This window comes from Phyllostomus discolor, chromosome 5 (genome assembly GCF_004126475.2).
Source record: "Phyllostomus discolor isolate MPI-MPIP mPhyDis1 chromosome 5, mPhyDis1.pri.v3, whole genome shotgun sequence".
Classification (NCBI taxonomy): Eukaryota; Metazoa; Chordata; class Mammalia; order Chiroptera; family Phyllostomidae; genus Phyllostomus; species Phyllostomus discolor.
Genome location: NC_040907.2, coordinates 129,916,944 through 129,941,012, shown reverse-complemented (window position 1 = coordinate 129,941,012; position 24,069 = coordinate 129,916,944). Strand labels below are relative to the sequence as shown.

The 24,069-nt window shown below is 34.6% G+C and overlaps 1 protein-coding gene across 2 annotated transcripts in view; it reads right to left on the bottom strand.

Moving 5' to 3' along the window:
• The window catches only part of CTNNA3 (catenin alpha 3), a 1,497,017-nt gene that overhangs the window by 39,157 nt on the left and 1,433,791 nt on the right, over window positions 1-24,069 (bottom strand). For both annotated transcript variants that reach the window (XM_028513307.2, XM_036026898.1), the window contains exons 16-17: window positions 15,415-15,520; window positions 7,572-7,706 (exon numbers count right to left, since the gene is read on the bottom strand). In XM_028513307.2, coding sequence (XP_028369108.1) covers window positions 7,572-7,706; window positions 15,415-15,520 — 241 coding nt within the window. The remainder of the gene's footprint in view (window positions 1-7,571; window positions 7,707-15,414; window positions 15,521-24,069) is intronic.

Sequence of the window (24,069 nt, the reverse complement as noted above, 5' to 3'; positions counted from 1 at the left end):
GCCCCATTTTCAAGAAAAAAAACATATAATATATAAAGAAAGAGGTATGTTCCATTTAAAGGAACAACACAGAAAACCTAAAGAAACTGTCAATGACAAAGGCTTAAAGTCAGTCTATAAGAAAAAGACTGTAAGTCAACTATATTAAAGTTACTCAAGGTACTAAAAGAAGTCCCTGGCTGGTTAGCTCCGTATGTTGGAGCATCATCCCAATACACCAAGGTTGCAGGTTTGACTCCTGATCAGAGCACAAACAAGAAGCAACCAGTTAATGAATAAATAAATGGAACAACAAATTAATATTTCCTCTGTCTTTCTTTTCTCCCTTTTTTCTTCCTCCAAAATAAATTAAAAATAAATAAAAGAACTAATGGAAGATATGACAGATGGACAAACAGAACTATCAATAAAGAGAAAGAAAACATAAAAAGAAACCAAAAGTAAATTCTGGAACTAAAAAGCATCATAACTAAAATGAAAAAAAAATCACTACAGGGATTCAAAGTCAGGTTAGAGTCAGCAAGAAAATAAGCAGTCATGAAGAATGGGCAAAGAAATGAACAAATCTGGGGGCCAGGCAGAAAAAAAAAACTAAAGAAAAGTGAACAGATTCTAAAGAAATGTGGGACACATTTAAGTTTATCAACATACTTATTTTTAAGAATCTGAGAAGAGTGAAAGAGAAAAAAACAGAAAGAATATTTGAAGAAATTATGTCTAAAAACTTCCCAAGTTTTATGTAATACATGAATATAAACATCCAAAAAGCTCAATGAACTCCAATTTGTATGAATTGAAAAAGGCTCATACCAAGACATATTATGATCAAAATGTTGAAAGCAAAAAACAAAAATATTATTTTGAAATCAACAAGAAGGTAGCAACTTTTTACTTATAAGGGCTCCTCAATAAGAAAATAAACATTTCTTATTAGAAACTTTGAAGGCCAGAGGGGAGTGACATGATATATTCAAGGTGCTAAAAAATTGTCAGTTGAGAATACCATATCCAGCAAAAGGTCCTTTGAAAGTGTAAAGAAAAAATTAAGACTTTTTCAGGTAAACAAAGGCTGAGCAAGTTCATTACCACTAGAGTTGCCATGCAAGAAATGCTAAAGGAAGTCCTGCAGGTTGAAGTGATCTTGAAATGGTGGCACATATATGTAATGGAGTATCACTTGGCCATAAAGCAGAATGGAATTTTACCATAGGTGACAGCATAGATGGGTCTACAGGGTATTACACTAAATGAAATAAGTCAGCCAGAGAAAGACACACACCATATGATTTTACTCATATAGAGAATCTAAAGAACAAAATAAATGACCAAACTAAATTGAAACAGACATAGGTACATGGAACAGACTGATGGTTGCCAGAGGGGAGGGGTTTGGAAGACTGAGTGAAAAGGTGAAGAGATTATGAACTGCAAATGCATTGTTACAAAAGAGTCACAGGGAGGTAAAGTACAGCAGAGGGAACACAGTCAATAATATTGTGATGACTCTGTATGGTGCCAGGTGGGTACTGGAAATACAGAGGGAGCTCTCTCTAAAGTACGTGATTGTCCAGCCATTACTCTGTACACATGAAACTAATACAAAAACACATTGAATGTAAACTATAATTGAAAATGGAAATTAAAAAATCGAATCCATGGTGACATTAGTTTATCTAGTTACCATGAGAACTTAGCCTACTTCGCTACAATGCAACAAAACAAGAACGCAGCACTCCCATGATTCTCTTCTTTTTAAAATACAGTATTGAATTACTAAGGTCCAATGACTTCCATTTGCCTCCTACCCAACACTAAACAAACACATAAAAAACAGTCTAATGTTAAGTTTATTGGTAAAGTGTATTCTCTTCACTTTTTCTCCTGGCCCTTCTCTGCCTTCTTCTCCCTTACTTCATGTCTTTCGCCTATCTCCATCCCATCTCTACCTATCTCCCCGCCCCTTTTAAATCTATAAATACTTCAGCTAATTTTCCAATTCTTGTTTAGTTTTCCTAATTTTTTGCTGACTACAAATGATTGCAGTAAGTTCAGAAAGCTCATTAACTAATTCCCTTAACATCTTAACATGGCAAGCACATTAACCTACTAAGTCATTCTGTATGAACTTGATTGCCCAAGTTCTGCAGGCCCTAGTGGCTCTTTTGGTCAACAGCTGTACTGTTGTTATTTCTTTTCATTCCTAATTGAATGCGCACTGCCCCTTGACTTCTGCTAAAACTCAGTTGCAGTTGCTTGGCAAATTTTCAGTCTCACTGATCTTTCCCCCTTGACTGATTAGTTTTATTTATTTATTCAATTTTTAAAATTGTGGCTTTGGCGCACCTGCCTCAGGGTAAGTGAGCACAGTTAAACAAATTAAAAGAAATACACAAAACATGGTGAATACATAATTAATCAGTTTTAAGTAGTATAAAAATTGTTAGCCTAAAATCACTTGAGGAAAGGGTAATTTTAAGAGTTTCAAACCAATTAAATTTTTTATTTTCTCATCCTGAATTTTATTTTTTATATACAGGTTAGAATATATAACAATATATTTTTATGGTGAGATACATTTTACAAAGTTCAGTAGCTTCTCCATTTGGCAGTGTGCGTAAGGACTTTAGAGAAACAACTGATATAGAATTTATGAGAATGCCCTTGGATGACCATGTATGTTTTAATTTTCCTAGAGTTATATTTTCCTAAATTGCTTATTAACAAGTCCAGGTGGCTGAAAACTGCTGTGCAACAGTAGGCTTAATAAGATGGTTTCATTCTGTTTCATCATATTTTTCGATTCATTTTAATATTGGCCCTCTCTCTTTGAGTAATGGCAGCCACTGGAAGGCCATGCTGGCTGCACGTTCGTGTGACTGAGGGACAACCGGAAGCTGAGTTGGGTTCCATAACCCAGCCAGTGTCTCAGTAGAACAATGTCTGGGATACAGTGTATCTGATTGCTATCTCAAATCATTACTGTTAACTTGGATTATTTTCTCTTCTAAGCAATATTGAAAACTGATTGAATATATGGATATCTTCACTTTGTTCTTCTGTTAAAATGAAACTGTGGATACAGCACTCACAATCTTAACAGAAAACTACTCCTCCTATTTGACCAAAATACGGGTATATCAGGAAGAAATTCTCCTTCCTTTCAGCTACAAACTGTTGGAAAAATTAGTTTATTTTACCACCTTTTCTCTGTCATTGCATAATCAGTATTCAGTCCACTATGGTTTAATTGTTGCCTATCCTATATTACTGATACTGCTTTCGAAAACATAAAGATCCAACATGCACTTTAAGGCTCAGTCAACCTGAAATTTCTACATTATTTATAGACATTGGTGACTGTACCTTAAATCAATCAAAAATATTTAGGACTATATAGTCCAGTGGAAAATATGCATAGAAAGCAGATAATCACAATACATGCGAGTGCTGGTGTGGATTTGGTCATCAGAAGGATACAGTAGAAACTGCTAGCGGCCACCCAATACCCCCGCTCTCTTTACAGAAACAAAACTGATTTAATTGGGGAAAGTAATGTGCCCAGATTAAAACCCATACAAACAAAGTTTATACTTTGCAGCACCCATTACAATTAAGTATAGCCATGTAATTAAGTTCTGGACAATACTATATAAGAAAAGTATTTGGAAGGGAGTTAAAATGATGTTAAGAAACGTTTGTTTCTCTGTCTGAAATATAAAAGCCATACCTAAGGCTGGAGAAGCCACATTTTGACTTGACAGAATGAAAGCCAGAAATCAATGATAATAAAGCAGAAAGACAAAAGTTCCTGATTCCCTCATAGCTTTGTGAGGCTGCCATAACAGTCCTGGGTTGCCCATTCTCAGACTGTTTTTTTTTTTTCTTTAATGGAGAGAGTAAATTCCCAATTTGTTTAAACTGCCACAACTGAGTCTGTATCAGAGACAGGAACATTCGAGTCTCCTGTGTGTACAAAAAGTTTTCTGGATCTTTGCCTCAGTTATATTGTCTCATTCAGCATAATTTCATTGGATGGTCCCATCTATTTCTCCATCATACTTCTCTCCTGAGTTTGACAGCTATTTACCCATTTTCCTAGACCTTTCTCTATAGATGCCCCTTAGTCACTTAAATTTAACAGGCAAAACCTGAATGAATCACCTTATCCATCCTACTCTGCTCCTTCTTCTACATATTGCTTTCAGTTAATGATACAACTGTTGAGTAAGTTAACAAATCTTAAAACTTTGGAATTAAATCAAGTTTTTTCTTCTTCAATCTTAACATTCGATAGATCATTTACTCTAATACCTTCCACCTCCCAATTTTTTCTTGCATGGATACACTGCTCTCCATTCTCACTAATGTTGCCTTAATCTAGGTCCTCACTGCTACCCCCTTAGACTAAAAAAAAAAAAAAAAAAAAAAAAAGGATTCCTAAACAGGTTTCTGTCTTCCAGTCCCTCCTTCATCTTGTCAAGCTATCACTATTTTATCAAAAACAGTTACATTCCAAATGTATGGATCTATGTATGCCCATCTCAAACTTAAATTTTTTCAGTTACTCTCAGTTGCCCACAGGGTCAGATTAAAATGCTATCAATGGTTCTTTTGAAAGAGCTCCGATTTCGTTTTCAGGTTCTCTTCTATTCCCCACCCACCCAATACAAAGACCAACACTACTGAGTGTAATTGTTTACAGTCACAACAGTTTGCTATTTTTATAAAATTTCTTCTCTTAACTTTTAATTTCATTTGTGCCATGTACCTTGAATCATTCTCCTCTCCTTCCCCCAACAAATACACATTTGATTTTACATATTAATCAAGGTACAATTAGTCAAGCCAATTATGGGGCTTTCTCTTACCCACTTGCCACATCAGAGGAATTATTTCTTCACCTCTTACTATGTTCTTTCAGGCATACTAATGTGTGTTCATTACATTGTTTTGGAGTCATCTTGTATATTTAGGCATATTACATGCACATATTTGAGCATCCTGAGAAAGGTTGTTCTGTTCATCTTTTCATCCCTGGGTGTTCTGAGATGCCTGGTGCAGAAACAATACTCAATTCATGGTTGGGGTTTTAGACTAACCACACTTGGCTTTCCTTGTAAGTAAAACATGGAATTTTAGGGTAAGTGTTTGCAGATATATATATAAGAATGATTGGAAAATATTCCTTTCTGCTATAAATTCATTCTCTTTACACTAAATCCCAGTACTCCCGACCCAGACAGCTCTCTGCACATTCACTCCAGAAATGCATTTCACTTCTTTTTAACCAAATATATTTGCTAAAAGTAATGTTTCTTAAACCTGATTTTGAAATGCAAAATCTATTTAATGAACTTTGAACAATCTGTAGTTTTGAGTCCAAATTTCTGTAATGCTTACGGAGTTTTCCTGCTTTAGAAACTTGCTTGTTACTTTTCAGGAGACCTTATGGACAAGATGATGACCTAGATAAGGCCTTCTCAATTTAAGGGGAAAAAAAGAACAAGACAAAAACTCGGGGTCATGAAGAGATTAAAGAAAGCATGCTTTGTCACATACAAATGAAATGTGTTTTAATAGCTTTCCAGGATCTACATGCAAGACAGCAGTATAACATCCAAGAGGGGTCATGCTCCTATTTCGAGATTTATTGTTTTCTAATGAAAAATGTTGGTGAAATGATGACAAATAGTTTTGAAATTGCAATGGTATTCCTCATTTTATCAAATGACTCAGATTTTAAATTGTAAATAAAAAATTCTAAATGGCTCATACCTAAACTTTCTGTAAAATATATAAAGTTTATGAATTTGAATCATCATACCAAACAGAAATGAATGCAAACTCAATTCATATATCTGATGGAAATTATATTTTGGAAGGACAATTAAAAGTCATGTATTTCAGCAGCAATGTATAGGCTGAACTTCTATAGTTTTTTTGAAACCTTATTTTCAGGCAACATGAAAAAGTAGCACATAATTTAAAGATAAAATTCATGTGGATTTATACCATGTGAAAATGGTGTGAGTGTGAAACTAAGAAAAGTGAACAAAAGACAGACTTTGGCCTACAAATATTTTTTAAACACAAAGTATTATACTGTTGAGAAAGTGTAGAGTGAATGTCTAATAATTCAGACTAAAGATACAATACTTTTAAATGCATGTGTAAGTATACACTTGCTATGTCTTTATATGCCTGCCTGTATACATGTGTGTGTTCACACACACACATTTCTGTGTGTATAGATTGTGACAATGTAAAATACATTTTTCCTTGGAAAAGTGACAGAACACCAATACTGTACAGGTTGTGTTGTCTTGTAAGTTTGATTTCCGGTTTTTGAAAAATATCAAGGAAACTAAATCTGTTACTTCTAATAATAACTACATGTAATTTCCAAATTATTTACTTTTGATGTGTGGTCTTCACTTTCACCATAGACTCAAGGTTGTCCTCCTGAACAGGGAAGAAATGGGTCTTGGAAAGTAAACCCCAGTTCTGACATTTACTGGTATGACCTTGAGGAAGCTATTTAACCTTTATGGATTTCATTTTTTTTCAAGTGTTAACGTAAGCAAAACAAGCAAATAAAGTCTATGTGGCCTGCTATTATGAAGATTAAATGACATAAAATATAAGGCAGGAAATAAGGCTTATTCCCTGCTCTCTACCCTTGATAGTAATTAATCCTTTGCTTGCATTTTTGTAACTACACTTTTTTTAAGAATCTTAAATTTCATTGTGGGAAAGTCCAATGTCAGACAATTGAGGTCCTAGATGTTACAAATTTATAAGTATGCTGTTATCATTTTTAAAAATTTGTCTTTATGAATGTAAGTTCCTATAACATTCATGATGTTTCACTTTAACTTAAATTTATAATCTTGATCCATGCCCTTCTCAAAGTCACTGATAACTGAATCCACTATACATATAAAATATTTTATTACCATACCCACTCTAAAGCAATGATATACTGTTATTAAAAATGATTAGAAAAGTTAGACATTATTTTTACCATGGTCATTTTATAGCAGATTGAAACTCAGGGTCAGCAAAGAATTTATGAAAGTTCCTCTAAATCTATAGTGTTCTATCATATTCCACTTCTACTATTACATGTGGAAATAAAAGTTTTCAAAAACTGCATTTCTATGATATTGAAATAAATAATGGGAAAAGAAATATAAATTAACAATCATAAATAATTACTTTGATTTGCAATGTCATATGCATTTACTCAGTGAAAATGATAGGATTCAAATCAGAGTTCCATCTGTACTATTTCTGAAGTCTGAAAATCCTGCTCTAAGTTAACATTTGTTTTATATCCAAGTGGCTTACAAAACCTGATTCATTCTAAACTATCAGAAGTAAATAAAAACACAGTGTACTTATTTAACATATCTTTAAGAAATCTGGAAAGATTTCTCACTAGTTTAAGTGCAATTTTTTAAGCTCCAATTGAGTTTATGGATCTATAGTTTTTGGTGGAGTAAGGAGGAATGTAGCAACTTGGTTTTAAACATCTGCGCATGATGATATTAGCTCTCCGCAGTACTCACAGCTGACATGATGAGCTCTCCCCCCAGGCTCTGGATCTCAGCTTTAACTTGACTGCAGATTTTCAGTTGGTGGGAGTAGAACTTAATCTGTTCCAGGTAGGCCAACAAGTCCTGTTTGCATGATGGATCTGGACACTAAATATGCATAAAAGATAGAAATGGAAAGAGCGAAACAAATAATAAGCAAATCAAGGTGAGTCAATACTGCAAGTAAGTTACAAAGCAGTGACTTCATTTTCACTGAACCCCGATTCTCAGACCAAGTCCATGCAGATTCTGACATGCTTCCACCATGAGAAGAGTTTATTCATATTTTGACTTTAATTACTTCATCATAGGCAAAAGAAATAGTAAAAAAAAAAAAAGAATTCCAGACACGCAGAGGTACATAACATGTTGCAATTAATTTAACAATAAGATTAGAAGTATAAAAACTATATATTTAAAATACAATTATTCCTTTCTTCTAGAGTTGCAATTATAACACTCCTCAGGACCTACAGTTGTGCATCATCTGGACTTTTGTTACTTACATGGGCATAAAAAATACATCTGCAACAAACTATATATTATCTTCTCTTTAGTATTTAATGCTCTTATTTATTACTGACAAAAGCAATAATTTCATTTAACAGCTGTGGATCTACCTGGAGCAAAGAAACAGAGGGCATCCTGTTTTAGAGATATATTAAATTTCTTTACCAAAAGTCTCCAATATTATATTATCTTCTGTAAGGAACTATCTGGAGTACAGCTTTGAGCTTCATCATAACATGAAAAATATCTGTGGTCAGTGTTTAATCTTTGTGTCCTTTCTCCTATGCAATTGTAGTAGTTCTTTTTAATTCCCAATAACTTAATTCTAATTTAAATACATGTTCATAAGGATGCTGTAATGTGGAGAGTAATTCTATGTAAAATATTCATAGCAGCATTACTTATAATAGCAAAAATTGGAAATAAATGTCCTACAACAGTAGAAAGATTAAATGAGAATGCTCTTTATATAATGCAACACTATATAGTTAACAAAATAATATTTTCAAAGGATGTGGAAAATGGTTTCGGAAGATGAAAAAACTCAGTACTTAAAATTTAATATACTATCTTAATTAAATTGTTTAAAAACCTATGGTTGCATTTGTTTTTAAAATATTCAGTTACTAAAAAATAAATATATGAAAATATAAATAAACAATAAAGTCAACAATTTTATTTTCTTCCTGTTTTACATATCTAAATTATATATTACATTTATAATTATAATAAGGTTACCATAAAAGTTTTAATTCTAATGAACTAATATGCAAAATAAAATATAAGAAAAAAGGTAGGATAAAGACCAGAAAAAACTTTCTATGCACTTCCGCTTTTCCCATTACTGGATAAACTGGAGTGTCGTTGGAATATCCCTGAGAGTTGCCCTGTCCACAGTGGTTCAGTTGGTTGGAGTGTTGTCCCATAACCCAAAAGGCCATGGGTTTGATTCCTGGTCAGGGCACATGCCTAGGTTGCAGGTTTGTTCCCTGGTCAAGTAGTGTAATGTTTCTCTCCCTCTCTCTCTCCTTCCCTTTCCTCTCTCCAAAATCATTATGTATGACCTTGGGTGAGGGTTAAAAAAAATCCCTGAGAATCTCATATTTTCTGAATACACTAGTCTACATAGCTCCAGAATGTGTGCATGAACAAGAGGAAAACATGTGACCTTTGAATAAAAGTTCATCACCAAATGTGGCAAAAAAATAAATTATTCTGCAGAAATACTATTAATCTGCTAAATAGGTAGATAGGCATGGGTATATGAAATGATACAAAGACATGTAACAAGCCAGAGACAATTAGGCCAGATGATAGAGCAATCTTGACGTTAAAAGTTTTTACACTTTTAAAAGATGAAGTAAGGGTAATTCACCAAATCACCCAGGAAGGATTAAATTATAACTAATTAAGGCAAAGGAGAAGTAGGAAAAGTGGGGGTGGAGGAGAGAAATGAAGGAGAGGAAGAGGAAGGAATTAATCCAATTTATAGCTGATAAATCAGAAATTTAGGAAGCATAATACCTTTCTCATGATTGAAGAGCTGATACCAGAGCCAGTATTTGAATCCACATCTATTTGCTTTCAAATCTATTTTATTTTAAATCACTAAACAAGAGGATTTGTAGTATTTTTTTTCATCACAGATTACTGTGGATTGCATAGTTTCAAAGAAAAATTAATTCATGGCAAAACTGTGTCTTCAGCACTATTTTGAAGTGAACAGTGCTTAGAGTTTTTCAAAGACCAACATTAGTTATTTAAAATTGCCTATAATGATGAAAGGCAAGTCATCTAATTTTTTTACCATGACAGGACATTGATCTTTGTTCAGTCTTTCCTATGTGCCTAGCACTGTGCCATGTTCTTTACATGCATGATTCTAATACTCACAGTGTGAGTATTCTACTTAGACCTAGAGTCCATTATTTTTTCCTTTTTAATTAAATTTAGTGGGGTGACACTGGTTAATAAAATGCATACTGCATTGTGTGCCCACTACCCAAAGTCAAATCCTCTTCTGTCATCATATATTTGAATCCTTTCACCCTTTAGTACCCTCACCCCCCTTCTTTCTGGTAACCACCATACTGTTGTCTGTGTCTTTGAATTTGTTTGTTTGTTTTTCTTGTTTGTTCATTTGTTGCTTTCAGTTTTATATCCCACATATGAGTGAAATCATATGGTCTTGATTTTTTTCTGTCTGACTTATTTCATTTAGCATGACTGGATAAAGTAGATGTGGTACATACAAAGAAGGTCATACTACTGAGTCATAAGAAAAGATGCAATACTGCCATTTGTGACAACATGGGTGGATGGTGAGAACACCACGCATACTCATCTGACTACTGTCATGTTGCATAAACGTTTGCAAACTAAGTTTTGATAGAGTATATATTTTGTCTAAAGGCTTGAAGCTGGTTTTCTATGTACCATGATCTCTTCCATATGACATTCATGAAAACACCATTTTCTTTGTTCTCACTGAGTAATAGTCTTAATTATTCTTTGTTCTTATGGATGAACTCAATGATAGTCTCTGACACATAGAGCGTTTTGTCTGCCATATATGATTCCAGGTACTTTACCTATATTTACTCTATGAATCATCACACAATTCCATGAGGTAGGTTCTATTGTTATTCCCATTTAGCAAAGAAGAGAACTCAGAGAGGTTAGTAGATTGCCCTATTAATAAACTGTAGAGCTGGTATTCAAACTGACATGATCTAGCTATATGTACCTATCTCTACAATCTAGGAACAGTATCAGTCTTCTTGCCAGTTTTATCTTATATGGTAAACAGTAAATTGCCACTCTGATTTGTAATTTTTTTAAATTGACACTCTTATCTGTAAATTGTAAGATTAGTGTGGATTTTGTCCTTAAATACCAGCACCATTATTTAACATCTGATAAAACTGAACTTGCCAATTAATAATCAGATTATTAACTAATAACCAATGTTGCAATCACCAAGAAAAACATACAGTCTCTCTCAAGGGGCTCTTCCAAAGCCATACTTGAAAAATTTAGAATTCTGTTAAGAAAAAAATAATTTAAACAAGTAAAAAGTCTGAAGCTGAACTTTGAAATCAAAAGCTGCTTGAGGCAGCCCCAGCTGGCATAGCTCAGTGGATTAAGCATGGCCTGAGAACCAAAGGGTCACTGGTTCAGTCCTCAGCCAGGGCACATGCCTGAGTTGTGGACGAGGTCCCCAGTAGGGGTATGTGAGAGGCAACCATATGTTTTTGTTTCTCTCCCTCTCTTTATCCCTCCCTTCCCCTCTCTAAAAATTAACTAAGCAAGCAAACAAACAAACAAACAAATAAATAAAAAGTTCCTTGAGGCAGCTTTACCCTTTATTTCCAGAATTGATGAGAATCTTGGTTACACCTAATGATTGTAGTCAGATTTATAACTGAAGCAATGAAAGCATGCTAATTGGTCAATTCCATAATGCCAAATATGTTAAAGCCTTTTTTTCTATTGACATTTGGAAAGCTTTTCTGATTGGTTTTGACCACCTAGGAGCAGAATCAGCAGAATGAGTCATTCCCACTCTAAGAATGCTCCTCTGATGGGTAAAGAAAAGAGATAGTGCGTATACAATGAACTATTACTCAGTCATAAAAAAAGAATAAAATATTGCCCCAGCTAGTGTGGCTTAGTGGATTGAGTGTTGACCTACAAACCAAAAGGTTGCTGGTTTGATTCCAGGTCAGGGCTTATGCCTGGATTGCAAGCCAGGTCCCGGCTGGAGGTGTATAAGGGACAACCAATCAATGCATCTCTTGCACATTGATGTGATGTTTTTCGTCCTGTTTCTCCCTCCCTTCCCCTCTCTCTGAACATAAATAAATTTTTAAAAGAATAAAATATTGCCATGTGCAAGAGCATAAAGGGTACCATGCTAAGTGAAATAAGTCAAACAAAAACAAATACCATATGATTTCACATGTATATGGAATCTAAAAAAATACAACACCCCCCAAAAATAAAAGAAAACAATCAAACCTAAAACAAAGTCATAGATACAGAGAATGGATCTGTATACATTACAAATGGAGGGTTGTAGACTGGAAGAGAGTTGGAGAGATGGATAAAAAAGGTGAAAGGACTAGATGTACAAATTGCCAGTTATATAAATAGCCACAGGGATATAAAATATAGCACAATGAATATAGTAAAAAATATTGTAATAACTATGATATCAGATGGGTACTAGACTTATGAGAGTGATCACTTTGTGATTTATATACATGTTTAATTATTATGTTGTACACCTGAAACTAATATAATATTGTATGTCAGTTGTAATTTTAAAAATAAATTATTATTTTTATATTCTCCTAGTATTTGCTGAGCCTCCTTTATTAAAGTCAAAAAACCTTTTCCCACCTTTTATATTTTTACATAAAGTTTTTTTTTAAATATTTAATTAATTAATTTATTTTTTAGAGAGGGAAGGGAGGGAGAAAGAGAGAGAGAGAAATATCAGTGTGCGGTTGCTGGGGGCCATGGCCTGCAACCCTGACATGTGCCCTGACTGGGAATTGAACCTGCGATGCTTTGGTTCGCAGCCCACGCTCAATCCACTGAGCTATACCAGCCAGGGCATATTTTTACATAAAGTTTATACAAAGTTTGGGTCCTAGACTCATAAACATTCTTGCCCTTGACTTTTTTAAAAATAAAATTTGCATGAAGTAACTTTTAAAGGAACTCTGCCTGGGATTTTCTTAGACAAATCAAGCGGTAGAATATCATAACACAGCTTGGTTATTTCTGTTTATTAAGATAGGAGATGTTGACCAGGACATCTGGTTTGCTTTTTAATTCATGGACTATTTTTTTTTCTAAATTTAAGTTTTATAACCACTGGGACACTCACTATAGGCGAGCAGATGGCATGTCAGCTTAAGTGGTTTTCTCATGCTAAAACAGCTTTCACTCTTCTGGTAAGATGCTCACTACCAATATACAATTCATCATTGAAGATGAGAAGAAAAGTAAAAAACATTTATTACCTTTCAGTTAACATTTTAAGAGTGAATTAGAAAGTGAATACTTTACAGACCTTTATTCCAAAGCTCAACTATTTTTTTAGCCCATATTGGAATATAAACTTTATTTTTAAAAAACATTTAAGATGACTTTTGCAATTACAGAATACAGTTTAATTTCTGCTAAGATGACAAAGTTTGTTAATGAAAAGTATTGGGTGTCATTGTGAATCGGCTGGAATAGAAATCTCAAGCAACCAGTGACAGCAAAAACAGTGTCCACAACCTTTCCCTCTCCGGGACTCACTTCTCAACCTGGACACCAGCCCAGAGGCTGTCTAATTTCACCTTCCTCCAGGTTACAGATCATCAACGATACCATCTGTTTCTGCACTTTTAATGTCTTCTTTTTCTATCTTTGAATCTATCAACATAAAATCTCTCAAAACAATAAGCCTTCTTCAGCCCTGTAATCTCATCTCTCTATATTCTTATTCATGACCATTCCTTCTAAACAATTTTCAGTGATTCCTTTCTGGTGTTCTCAGTTTTTGTCATTGGGCATCTTTTCACTCCTATCCTCTTCTTGGATAACAGTATACACTCCCCTGACTTCATCTATAACTTCCAACATAAAAATTACTGCATCTCTATTATCCATCTCTGTCTTCAGAAAATCCATATACCAATCACATCTATTTCATTGTCTTATCAACATTTTACACTCAACACATAGAACCTTCAACTATCTCATACTTCATCTTACCTACTATAAACCATTTACCCATCCTATTTAATATATCAATAAAGAGATATTTCTCCCTCTCTACCATCCATTAAATTTGGTTGGACATTAATTTGAGATGATTCTACATTTAGAAATCTCAGCATATTTTCAAGGATTTTCTTTTTTGCTATGCCTATCTTTGCTGCTCTTCAGCAAAGGGAGGTTTCTCAAACAGAATAAAAGGGTATCTAGGGAAGGTATGGTAAAAAATGCAGTGAAGCTCTTGTTATGTAGGAGAAAGGACAACACAGACTCACATGATCTACACTGGACATGCTGAATTGACAGTTCTATTTAGGAAATTATGGTCTGACATTTTTCAATCACAGATATTTTACCACAAATTATATGCTATTTAAATTTTGTCATGTTTCCCCAGTTAGACTGAATTATCCTGAGTTTAAGAATTGTTTCCAATTCATTTTTAGTTTCAACTTGGATTGCATATAATACAGAAAACCATGGGATATTTTGCTCTCAGTCATTTATTCCTATATTGGGATATAGTTTGTTTTAACTATAAACACTAAATCCTAAAAATTAATATGTTTACAATGTTTAAAGTGGCAAGATATTGTATATAGATATACATATATATAATTTAAATATGCAAGAATGTTTAAAATTATTTATTATTTCTTATATTTCTCCCTCCTGATATCCACAAATACAATATCGAATAAGAGAAAGTTCATGTTCTAAGAAACAGGATAAAAGGAGTAACTAATAGAGCCTTCCCAATAAAAGTATATAGTTGCAAAGTTAAAAAGAAATGTGTTTTTACCCCCAAAGGGAGATATGCACTATAAAATTGAATAATATCAAACCTGCAAATTAATGCTGTATCTCAGTTTGAAATGTTAATTAAATATCTCAGTATATTAGCTAAAAAAACTTAGAGATTTTTAAATAAAAGTTGGGTAACAGGTAATTCTAATAAAGTAGCTTAGAAAAATGAAATACAGATGAGAAAAATGTAAAAAAAAAGAAAATACAAAGTACATAGACTGTAAACCTCTGTAAGGATTATATACTCTACATTTTATATCTTCACTTTAGTACTTGAGTAATTACTGTTTTGCAATTTTACATAGAATGCCAGAATATATTGTTGCTCAGAAAAATTAATATAATAGAATTTTGAAACATATTACTTTTTGAAGAGTTAAAATAAGAAATCTAAAGTTAAAAAAATACTAACATTGGGTATTATAGCCAATTGAGTATATTTGAAATTTAAAAAGGTGATATTTAAAGTAATTTGAATATATTTGATGTTCAAAAATCTTAGAAATAAGCAAGTCCTAAGTTATAATAACAATGCCCTAAGAAATTAAGCTTCCTTAGAATGAAATATCCACCACTTGTATATTAATTATTGAATAGAATTTTAAAATAAATCAATAATAAAATACCCAATAGAGTAAAATCCAACTTTTAAAAGTTAACACTGAAATGGCGGAAAACGATTAACATAGACTGTCACCACATGCATCAGCAGAAAATTCACCTGGTTAGCGATCTGCCGAGCGAGGACATCCATCCTTGATCCTGATTCCGATATCATTTTAGCTGCATAGATTACATCAGTTGTGTGCTTTAGTGGTCCTTTGCCCCTTAAAGTAAAAGAGTACATGTTAGTTGTAGTGGTTCATGCTAAGATGCACACACACACCCTACACAAACACAGACAAGATTTGTACCCCAAAGTACTGGCTAATAGCTTTACATACTTCAGTTTCAGACAGGCCTAAACTAGACTTTGGTATTCAAAAAATAATAATAATGTCCTGGCTGGTGTAGCTCAGTGGACTGAGCATGGGTCTGTGAAGCAAAGCATCACTGGTTCGATTCCCAGTCAGGTCACATGCCTGGGTTGCAGGCCAGGTCCCCTCTGGGGGGCATGTAAGAGGCAACCACACATTGATGTTTCTCTCCCTCTCTTTCTCTTTCCCTTACTGTCTCTCAAAACTAAATAAATTAATAAAATAAATTTTAAAAAGAAAAAGAAAATGGAGATCTCTTGTTAAGATTCAGGAAATACTGCCAAAGGGATGAAATACATTTGATCTTCATTCCTAGGTATTTCTTATAATAAACTTCAGCCTAGAAATACTCTTGGATAATATAGATAACTCAAGGCTAAAGTATTTTTCTAATTCTAGGAAGATACATGAGATTTAAAATTTTATATATGTTAAACAGCACATTTTGATCAGCAAGGACTACTTTCATCTCTGCTCTTTTAATCCTTTTCTTAATAGTGTTTTGGTTAATTGCATTTTTAATCACATTATTTCCCTTCCACAATTAATTGGTATTTATGTCATCACTGAGTATGAACATGGAGTCACACTATCTTGTAATATTTCCCCCAAACAGACTACTTCTTACTATTTGTGTAAGTAAATCAAGGTAAATATCCACTTTGTTTCCTTGGTGGTAACACAAACACCCACTACACAGAATCATTCTAAGGAGTGCATGCATTTATTTCTGCAAAGCGCTCAGAACATTGCTTTAAACAAAACAAGCAATCGATAGTACAAGTTATTATTGTTATGGTTGTAACTTTAAAATAATCTTGATTTTTAATGCCATGGAATAAAAGTTGTGTTCGTTTAGAGATTTTTCAAGGTAGTTAAGAAGAAAAAAGTGCATTACTTACATTTTTATAGAGGAATGAGATAAGGAGCTATTTCCCTGACTTCTTTTTCCTCAAAAATAAGTGGATGATCACCCAAATGAAAGTGACTGACCCATCTACCTGAAGCAACTCCTCTCCTTATCCCATTATGTCCAGTTCCTGATCCTCCACTGAGTGCCAATTACTTGGGTTCTGTTCCTTGTGTTTAGCAGAGAATGGGACCCTGAAGGAACTGCTCACTAACAAATATCCTTTTTTTTCTGGGTTTTCCTGTGTGTGTGTTTTTTATTTTTTAAATGTATTGGGGTGCCAATGGTTAATAAAATTCTATATGTGTACAATGATGATGTATTATACAAGAGTACAATTGTATAATACATCATCTATATATTTCGACATAATTGTTTTGATGTTCTAATGGGAGTAGGGAGAGTGAGGGAGATGGGAAGGAGGAGGAAACTGGCCAGGGTGAGAAAAGGAAGATTTAGAGAGGCCAAAACAGAGTAGAGTTAGACGAGAAAAAGTGAAACAATCATTGTCCATGTCTTATTTACACCTTGGACTGGTCCTGAGCAGATGTCCTAATATTATTAAACCTAAGGGTTTGTTAGTAGAGAACATTCTCTACTCACTAAGGAGAAGATGACTATGAAGTAATGAAAGATAGAGGGAATTCGTGTAAAAATAAATGATCAGAATATTCTCTGCCTGCAAACTGAATACCAAGATGTGTGTGCCAAATAGGCCCTTTTTATTGCACTGTTTTGTGGCGCCTCTCAAATTCACTATAAGCAAGTTTTCCTATAAAAATGGAACATCAGGTCTAACAATGAAAACCTGGCCTCTGAAGATATGGTCCTCATCATGTTGCTTTGTAATTTTTTTTTAAAAAATCAACATTAATAGCTACAATATTTGAGTTGCTCTTATCAAATTTACCTTATGCATCAGCAGGACTGGATGTTATGTACATGGTTATGTTCAAGAAAGGCACTGCATTTCATTATTTCTATGCACCTTCAGAGAAAGTTAAACTTAAATAAAGCTGTCTAAGCTCCTGAAAGGGCAATGTATCAATTTTCAAGGTCTGAAACAATAAACAAAGGTTGTTTGTAAAGAGAGCAGCTAACACTCATAGTTTAAACAATGGACAAAAAAAGTTATATCTAAGGAATACAGCTAATATACCTTTCTGTTCAAAGTAATATATTTCCTCCTATAAAATCTCTGGGCCAATGAAAGAGAAATTACCTCTAGCTTTAAATACATACCTTGTTATGAGACCACTGTCTTAAATACATGGAGAACTTAAAAGTAACAATAATACATTACGACAGACTGCAATTATTCTCTTCCTCATGTTCCTAATTAAATGTATTGCCTGGCAAGCTTCCTACTGAGTGCCAAACAAAATACACATTTTACAAATGATTCCATATTATGCTAAGCTTCCAGAGGAAGCTGCAATTACTGGAACTATGATAAATTTTTTAACATTCTCAGCCTGAAATGTGCTATGTAATGAAGGCTTTTTAAATTGGGATATATATTCAGAGGTTGTTTGTTGCCTTCATTTTCATAATGGGTTCTCAGGATCTCCTGTCAGCAAACTGTATCTTAAATCAGAGTTTGGATACTACAGAGAAAGATACCCAGAAGAGGAGGGGTAGACTTTGGAAATGTTTTAAAGAAACCAATGTCCAGATATCTTTAATAAATAGTGCATGTGATAATAATCTATCTATTCCCCACCCCCAAAACAGGGCAGACCAAGCTCTAGAATACAGTCTGCCAATAAATCATTAAATTATAGGTTAGAAATTATAATGGGAAAGAATGCAAAAACTCGGTGATATTGATGCCATAGAAAATTTTATTAATGCAAGAGAAAGCGATACCTTGAAACTTTCTTTGTGCAACATAAAGCCTTGAGTTATTTTTGACACTGCCCCAACTTTGATTCTTATATATCTCCCTGTCCTCTCTCAGTTTCTGGCATCCACCCCTCCCTTCTTTCTCTTAATCAGCACAAGTACTGTGGTGAGAAGATGATGTAGCTGGTCAGTAACAGTTCCACAACTAGAACTCTGTTTTAATGATAGAAAATATCAAATAGTTTCTGCATCCAATAAAACACACAAAGGTAAAATTATCTATTTAAAAAAAAAACATCAGTAAGAGTTACCCTGAGTGCAGCAGAGTGCAAAGATGAGGGTTAGGTTCTGGTGAGGGGTGGTTAGGAAGAGGCCCACCAACAGTGACCTGACTACATGCACCAGCTGCAAGGGACGCCAGCTAGATCTGGGTCCCAGTCCCAGAAATAGAAATATGCTGCATTACCTAAACTTTTGGAGTCACTGAAAATGGTGGAAATAACACCAGTAGTCCAAAGTCCTGGAATTTTTTTTCTGAGGCTACTATTACTTGTTGTTATGATTTATCCTGCGACCTTTCCCCCACCTCTCCTTTCATCCCATCATTTTATTCATTGAACTCAAACTCGGCCATTACACTCACAATACCGGATGAGCAATTGTACTTTGATATTTATTTATAGTACAACAAAAACAGAACTTTTATCTAGAATCTTAGTGTTAGACATTTACTTTACTTAATTCTAACACTGAAATTTAGTGCCACAATAAAGCAGAGTGAAATAAACATGTACTTGGAAAACACATCTGTCTTCACCCCTGCACTGACACCTGTCAGCCACGCCCAGTGGCCGGGTGACGACTTAGTTGGTCTGAGCTCATTAACTCCTTACTGAAACACTGATTGTGACGCGTGCCCCAAGGTACAGATACACAGAATCACATATTTTACGCAGTGTTTGGCACATACTAGTTGCTCAGCAGGTGTTAATTTTTTTCTTTCCCTTATCCCTTTACAAATGATGATATTATGTAAAAGATGGCATTTTAAATTTTGATTTAATAATTACAGTACTTGCCAGACCATACGAACTGTCTTGATTTTATTGAGCTCCTTTTCACACCTCAGTATACTTTTACTAAGAAAAAACTGTGAAATAGATACCCCTATAAACTTGGTGTGTAGTCATTGTTGTTTAAGGTTGTTCTTTGACTCCTTACAAGGAGTCAATTTACACTTAGTGGACAGATTTTTGGGGTAGTATGAACTTCCCAAGATTAACAATTTAGCTTTACAATTCTCTTGCTTGTAGTTCTGACATTAGACACAAAAAATAAAACTAATTATCATGGAAGCAACTGAAAAGGATGATGTGGAGAGAGGTAGTAGGCTGAAGCATGGACATACTGTTCCTCTAACTATTCAAGCACAAAACTTTAATTAGGCAACTCTTTCTCCCTGGGTGTCATTTAGTCTTATAAAGTATCATTCTCAAGTTTTGAGGACCCTATAAAATTCCTTAGAAAATCAGCTAGTGAATAGTCAGCTAATAATTTTTCTGAGTAATTAGTATCCTGAAGAAATGTTGGAATTCAAGCCTGAAAAAAAATGTCTTGTGAAAGAGGGAGCATAGTCTGAACATTCTGTGATATATATGTGTTTGTGTGTGTGTTTTCTATATATATAAATATTTATATAGATATATAAATATATATATTATAAAATAAATTATTATAAAATAAATCATTATATTATATACATTGTTTATATATTATATATAAATATTATACCATTATCTATATATGATATATAAATATATTATATGCCATTATTTATATGTCATATATAAATATATAAATATACATAATATATAAAATATTTATATATGGAAAACACATGCATATATGGATACACATGTGTTATATATAATTATATATAATTATATCCACATTATAATATATATAACACACACATACACATAGATTCATTTATGCTCTTTTCATTTCATACTATTCAGAGTAGCCTAACAATAACAAACTATCTTAGTCCTCAGCCCAATAATATTTATTCCTCTTCTACATCACAATTGAGGTGTAATGCAGGGTGATAAGCTGTACATCATACAGAATTTAAAAACCCGGGCTCCTTCTAGGCACAAGATGATCTACTCCCAAGGCACCACAGCCCTTGGATGGATCCATTTCATTCAGACATCTGACAAAGGAAAAGAATGAGGATCACAGACGAGATTTAGGGTTCAGAACAAGAATTAGAAAACATCACTCCCACTGATACTTCAGAACCCAGACACACAGACTCATTTCACTGAAAAGAAGCCTGGGGAATGTATTTTATTTGGGCACACGGAGGAAAAAACAGGGCTTTATGAACTTACAGCATTTCCTCTGCACATACTGCCAGGGGTGCTATAATCCTGCATTTTCTTTTTCATTTTAGCAACAAAATCTGTGTTCCCTTTGGAGAGAACTTTGGGTGTCACCAAGTAGATGGGAAAATTGGGGAAAGCATCAAGCCTCTTCACCAATACAGCTAAAATTGTAAAACCTATACTCTGCTTGGGCAGAAGACTAATTCTATTTTTGCTCTGAAATTGTTACAAAGGGGAAGGGTTTTCAGGAACATCTATCTATAAACGACACATGAACAAAGCCAAAAGGGGGTGGGGTCGAGGGTGGGAGGTGGGGATGGCTGGGGTGAGGGAGAGTGGTGAGGGGAAAATGGAGACAAATGTACTTGAACAACAATTAAGAAAAAGTTAAAAAAAACTCAAAAACAAAGAAATTGTTACAATATATATGGTCTGTTATTAAAACTGAAAATCCCATACATTTTCCTCTGTACATGGTGATTGTAATCTTTCATGTTCAATGTTGTATTTGTTTATGAAAAAAGATAGGTTTTTTTAGAGATATTTTTGTTAATCAGACTGGAGATATTTTTAAAATTAATATTATTATCATTGCTGTTGATGTTATTATTGTTTTGCATGTATGGTATGTGTGCATGAGTGCTATATACTTATATGACATGTATGTACCCCTGTGTGTGTAGTATAGGAAGTAGAAACCCCCTTCCTCAAATCCAAAAATTAGTTTAAAAAAATAAGCAAGCATGAAACATAAGTCTTTTTTGTTCTTCAGCTCTCAAATTCCTTAATTTGCCCTCTACCAGGTAGTGTATCGAATCTAGAGAATATAAAATTCAGAGGATTTTACGAAGTACTTTTAAGAGTGAAAATCACAGCCCTGGCTGGCGTAGCTCAGTGGATTGAGCTTGGGCTGGGAACCAAAGTGTCCCAGGTTCGATTCCCAGCCAGGGTACATTCCTGGGTTGCAGGCCATAACCCCCAGCAACCGCACATTGATGTTTCTCTCTTTCTCTCTCTCTCTCTCTCTCTCTCTCTCTGCCTCCCTCCCCTCCCTAAAAATAAATAAATAACATCTTAAAAAAAAATTTGAAGAGTGAAAATCACTAAACACCTAGGTGAAAGCTGAAGTAGAACTAGAATGCAGAATTTTTTCCACAAACTTTATTTGTTTTTAATGCCAATAAGAGGTCAGCTAGCTGGATATTTTGATTTTTGTCTTCAGTAAAGTGATAAACTTTTTCCGGTTCTTCCTAAGTATTAAGATTTACTAATTTTCTGTGTATTTTGTACTGAAAGCATGCACAAGAACAAATTTGTGTGCTGCTATGTTCCAGGGACTGAAATCACTTGGTTTTCTCGCTCAGTCCTCACGCCAGCATTGCTGCACAGTGTACTGCAGGCTGTTCACGGCATGAGTTTGAGAGTTGCCATCCATATTGTGGGTGCTAACACAACTGTGCTTATCACAACTTATGTTGCTTTATATGCTCATTCTGCTCCTGGAATCTATTATCTTCACACTTGTAACAAGAAAACAGAAGCTGAGAAGCCCAGTGTTTGCTTAACTTTTCTCCAAGGTATAGGAATACAGGTTAGTCTAAATTTAAGGAGTTTAAGTCACTAGTAATTTCAAAGTCAAAAAGAAATTATATAGGTGGAGGCATCATCATAGGTTTTCTGTCAGTGTGCATCTTGAAGCCCTGAAATTCAGTGGGAGCTCTGAAACAGTGGAATATTTCACATACTGCAAAAAATCATATAATAACAAGTGATATCTAGCCATTGTTTTGAGTGAGGTCTTATTGAAACATCATTTTCTATGTGATCAGTCCCAAGGGTTATAAAAAAAAGAAAACACTCTTTTAATTTAATTTCTGTCATTTATCTTTTCCTTTTTTCTTTCCTTTTTTTCATTTACTCTACGTGGAGCTGAAAGCAGATACTTTTGGGAGAAGAGAAAGTCACAGTTGTTTTTTTTCTCTCTCAGCTGGATGTAGCATTTTGGCTCAGAGAGAAAAGGACCCTGGTGTGGTGACCGAGCACTAACCATGGGAAGTTTTCTAGAGGCAAAAATGAGCCATTAATGTTCATTTGAGAATCCTAGCCATGGTGAAAACCGTGGTATATAGATATAAGCTTTTTCTAGTGATCTAAGCCCAATTTTTGACTAATTAAGTTGTTTTAATATCACACCTAAAAATCAATAGGAACAAATACAAGGATTCCGTAAGGAGAAAGATCAGAACAATAGCGACACCAGTTTTGGGTTCTGAAAGGAGCAGTGAGAATCAGTGTCCATGCAGCAATCAACTCCAGTGTTTCCTTTAGACCAGAAGTGTCAAACTCATACTCCCCAGGGGCCACATCAGCCTCGAGTTTGCCTTCAAAGGGCCAAATCTAGTTTTAGGACTGTATAAATGTAACTACTCCTTCACTAGGTGCAAGGAGCTTGGCACTGCCACCGGGTATAAACAAGGTGCTGGGCCAGATAAAGCAAGGTGGAGGGCCAGATTTGGCCCATGGGCCTTGTGCTTGCTACCTGTACGTTAGGCCAACTTAAATATTTCCTTCCCCACCCACCACATATTAATGTTAGTGCACCTCGTCCTTCTCCTGTGGCTACACATGAAACACACACAACCCTTCGAGCCTCAGATTCTAGCCTGGGGCCAGAAGAGGGGGGAAGTCCCATGTGGGGGCTGATGGAGAGTTTTTTTTTTTCTTTTGTTTTATTTTTGGGGAGGGAGAGTTTTTCAAGTAATTGTTATATGCACTCATTCCTTCTTTGAAACCTATAGGCCTTGAAAACTCTGGAAAATGTTTTCATAAGACATTCAGAAACTATACCTGCTGCTTACTTAAAGGGGTCATTTAGGAACAACATTACAGTTAAAATCACTCGAGAAACCTTTGGAGGTAACTGGTGACTGAAACTGTGAAATTAGGGATAAACTTCGTGGGTTCTCCAGACTCACCGGGGTATGAGGACAGACAAGGAAATCCGTTTGTGACTTTTTTCATGCATGGAGAAGTAACCTCTCCAGCACCAGCCCTTTCCCAGTCACCCCCTCCAAAGTGACTCTAAGTCATTATTCATCAATGTCTTCTCAGGACGTAATGGAAAATCTGTACTCAGCACCAACATTTGAAAACAGGTCCTCTCTCGCTTTCTACACATTACTTCTCTGAGTGTGCACATTAATCAAAGCCAATGTACTGTAAATACAATTGCACTCCCTGACTGTGGGAGTCCC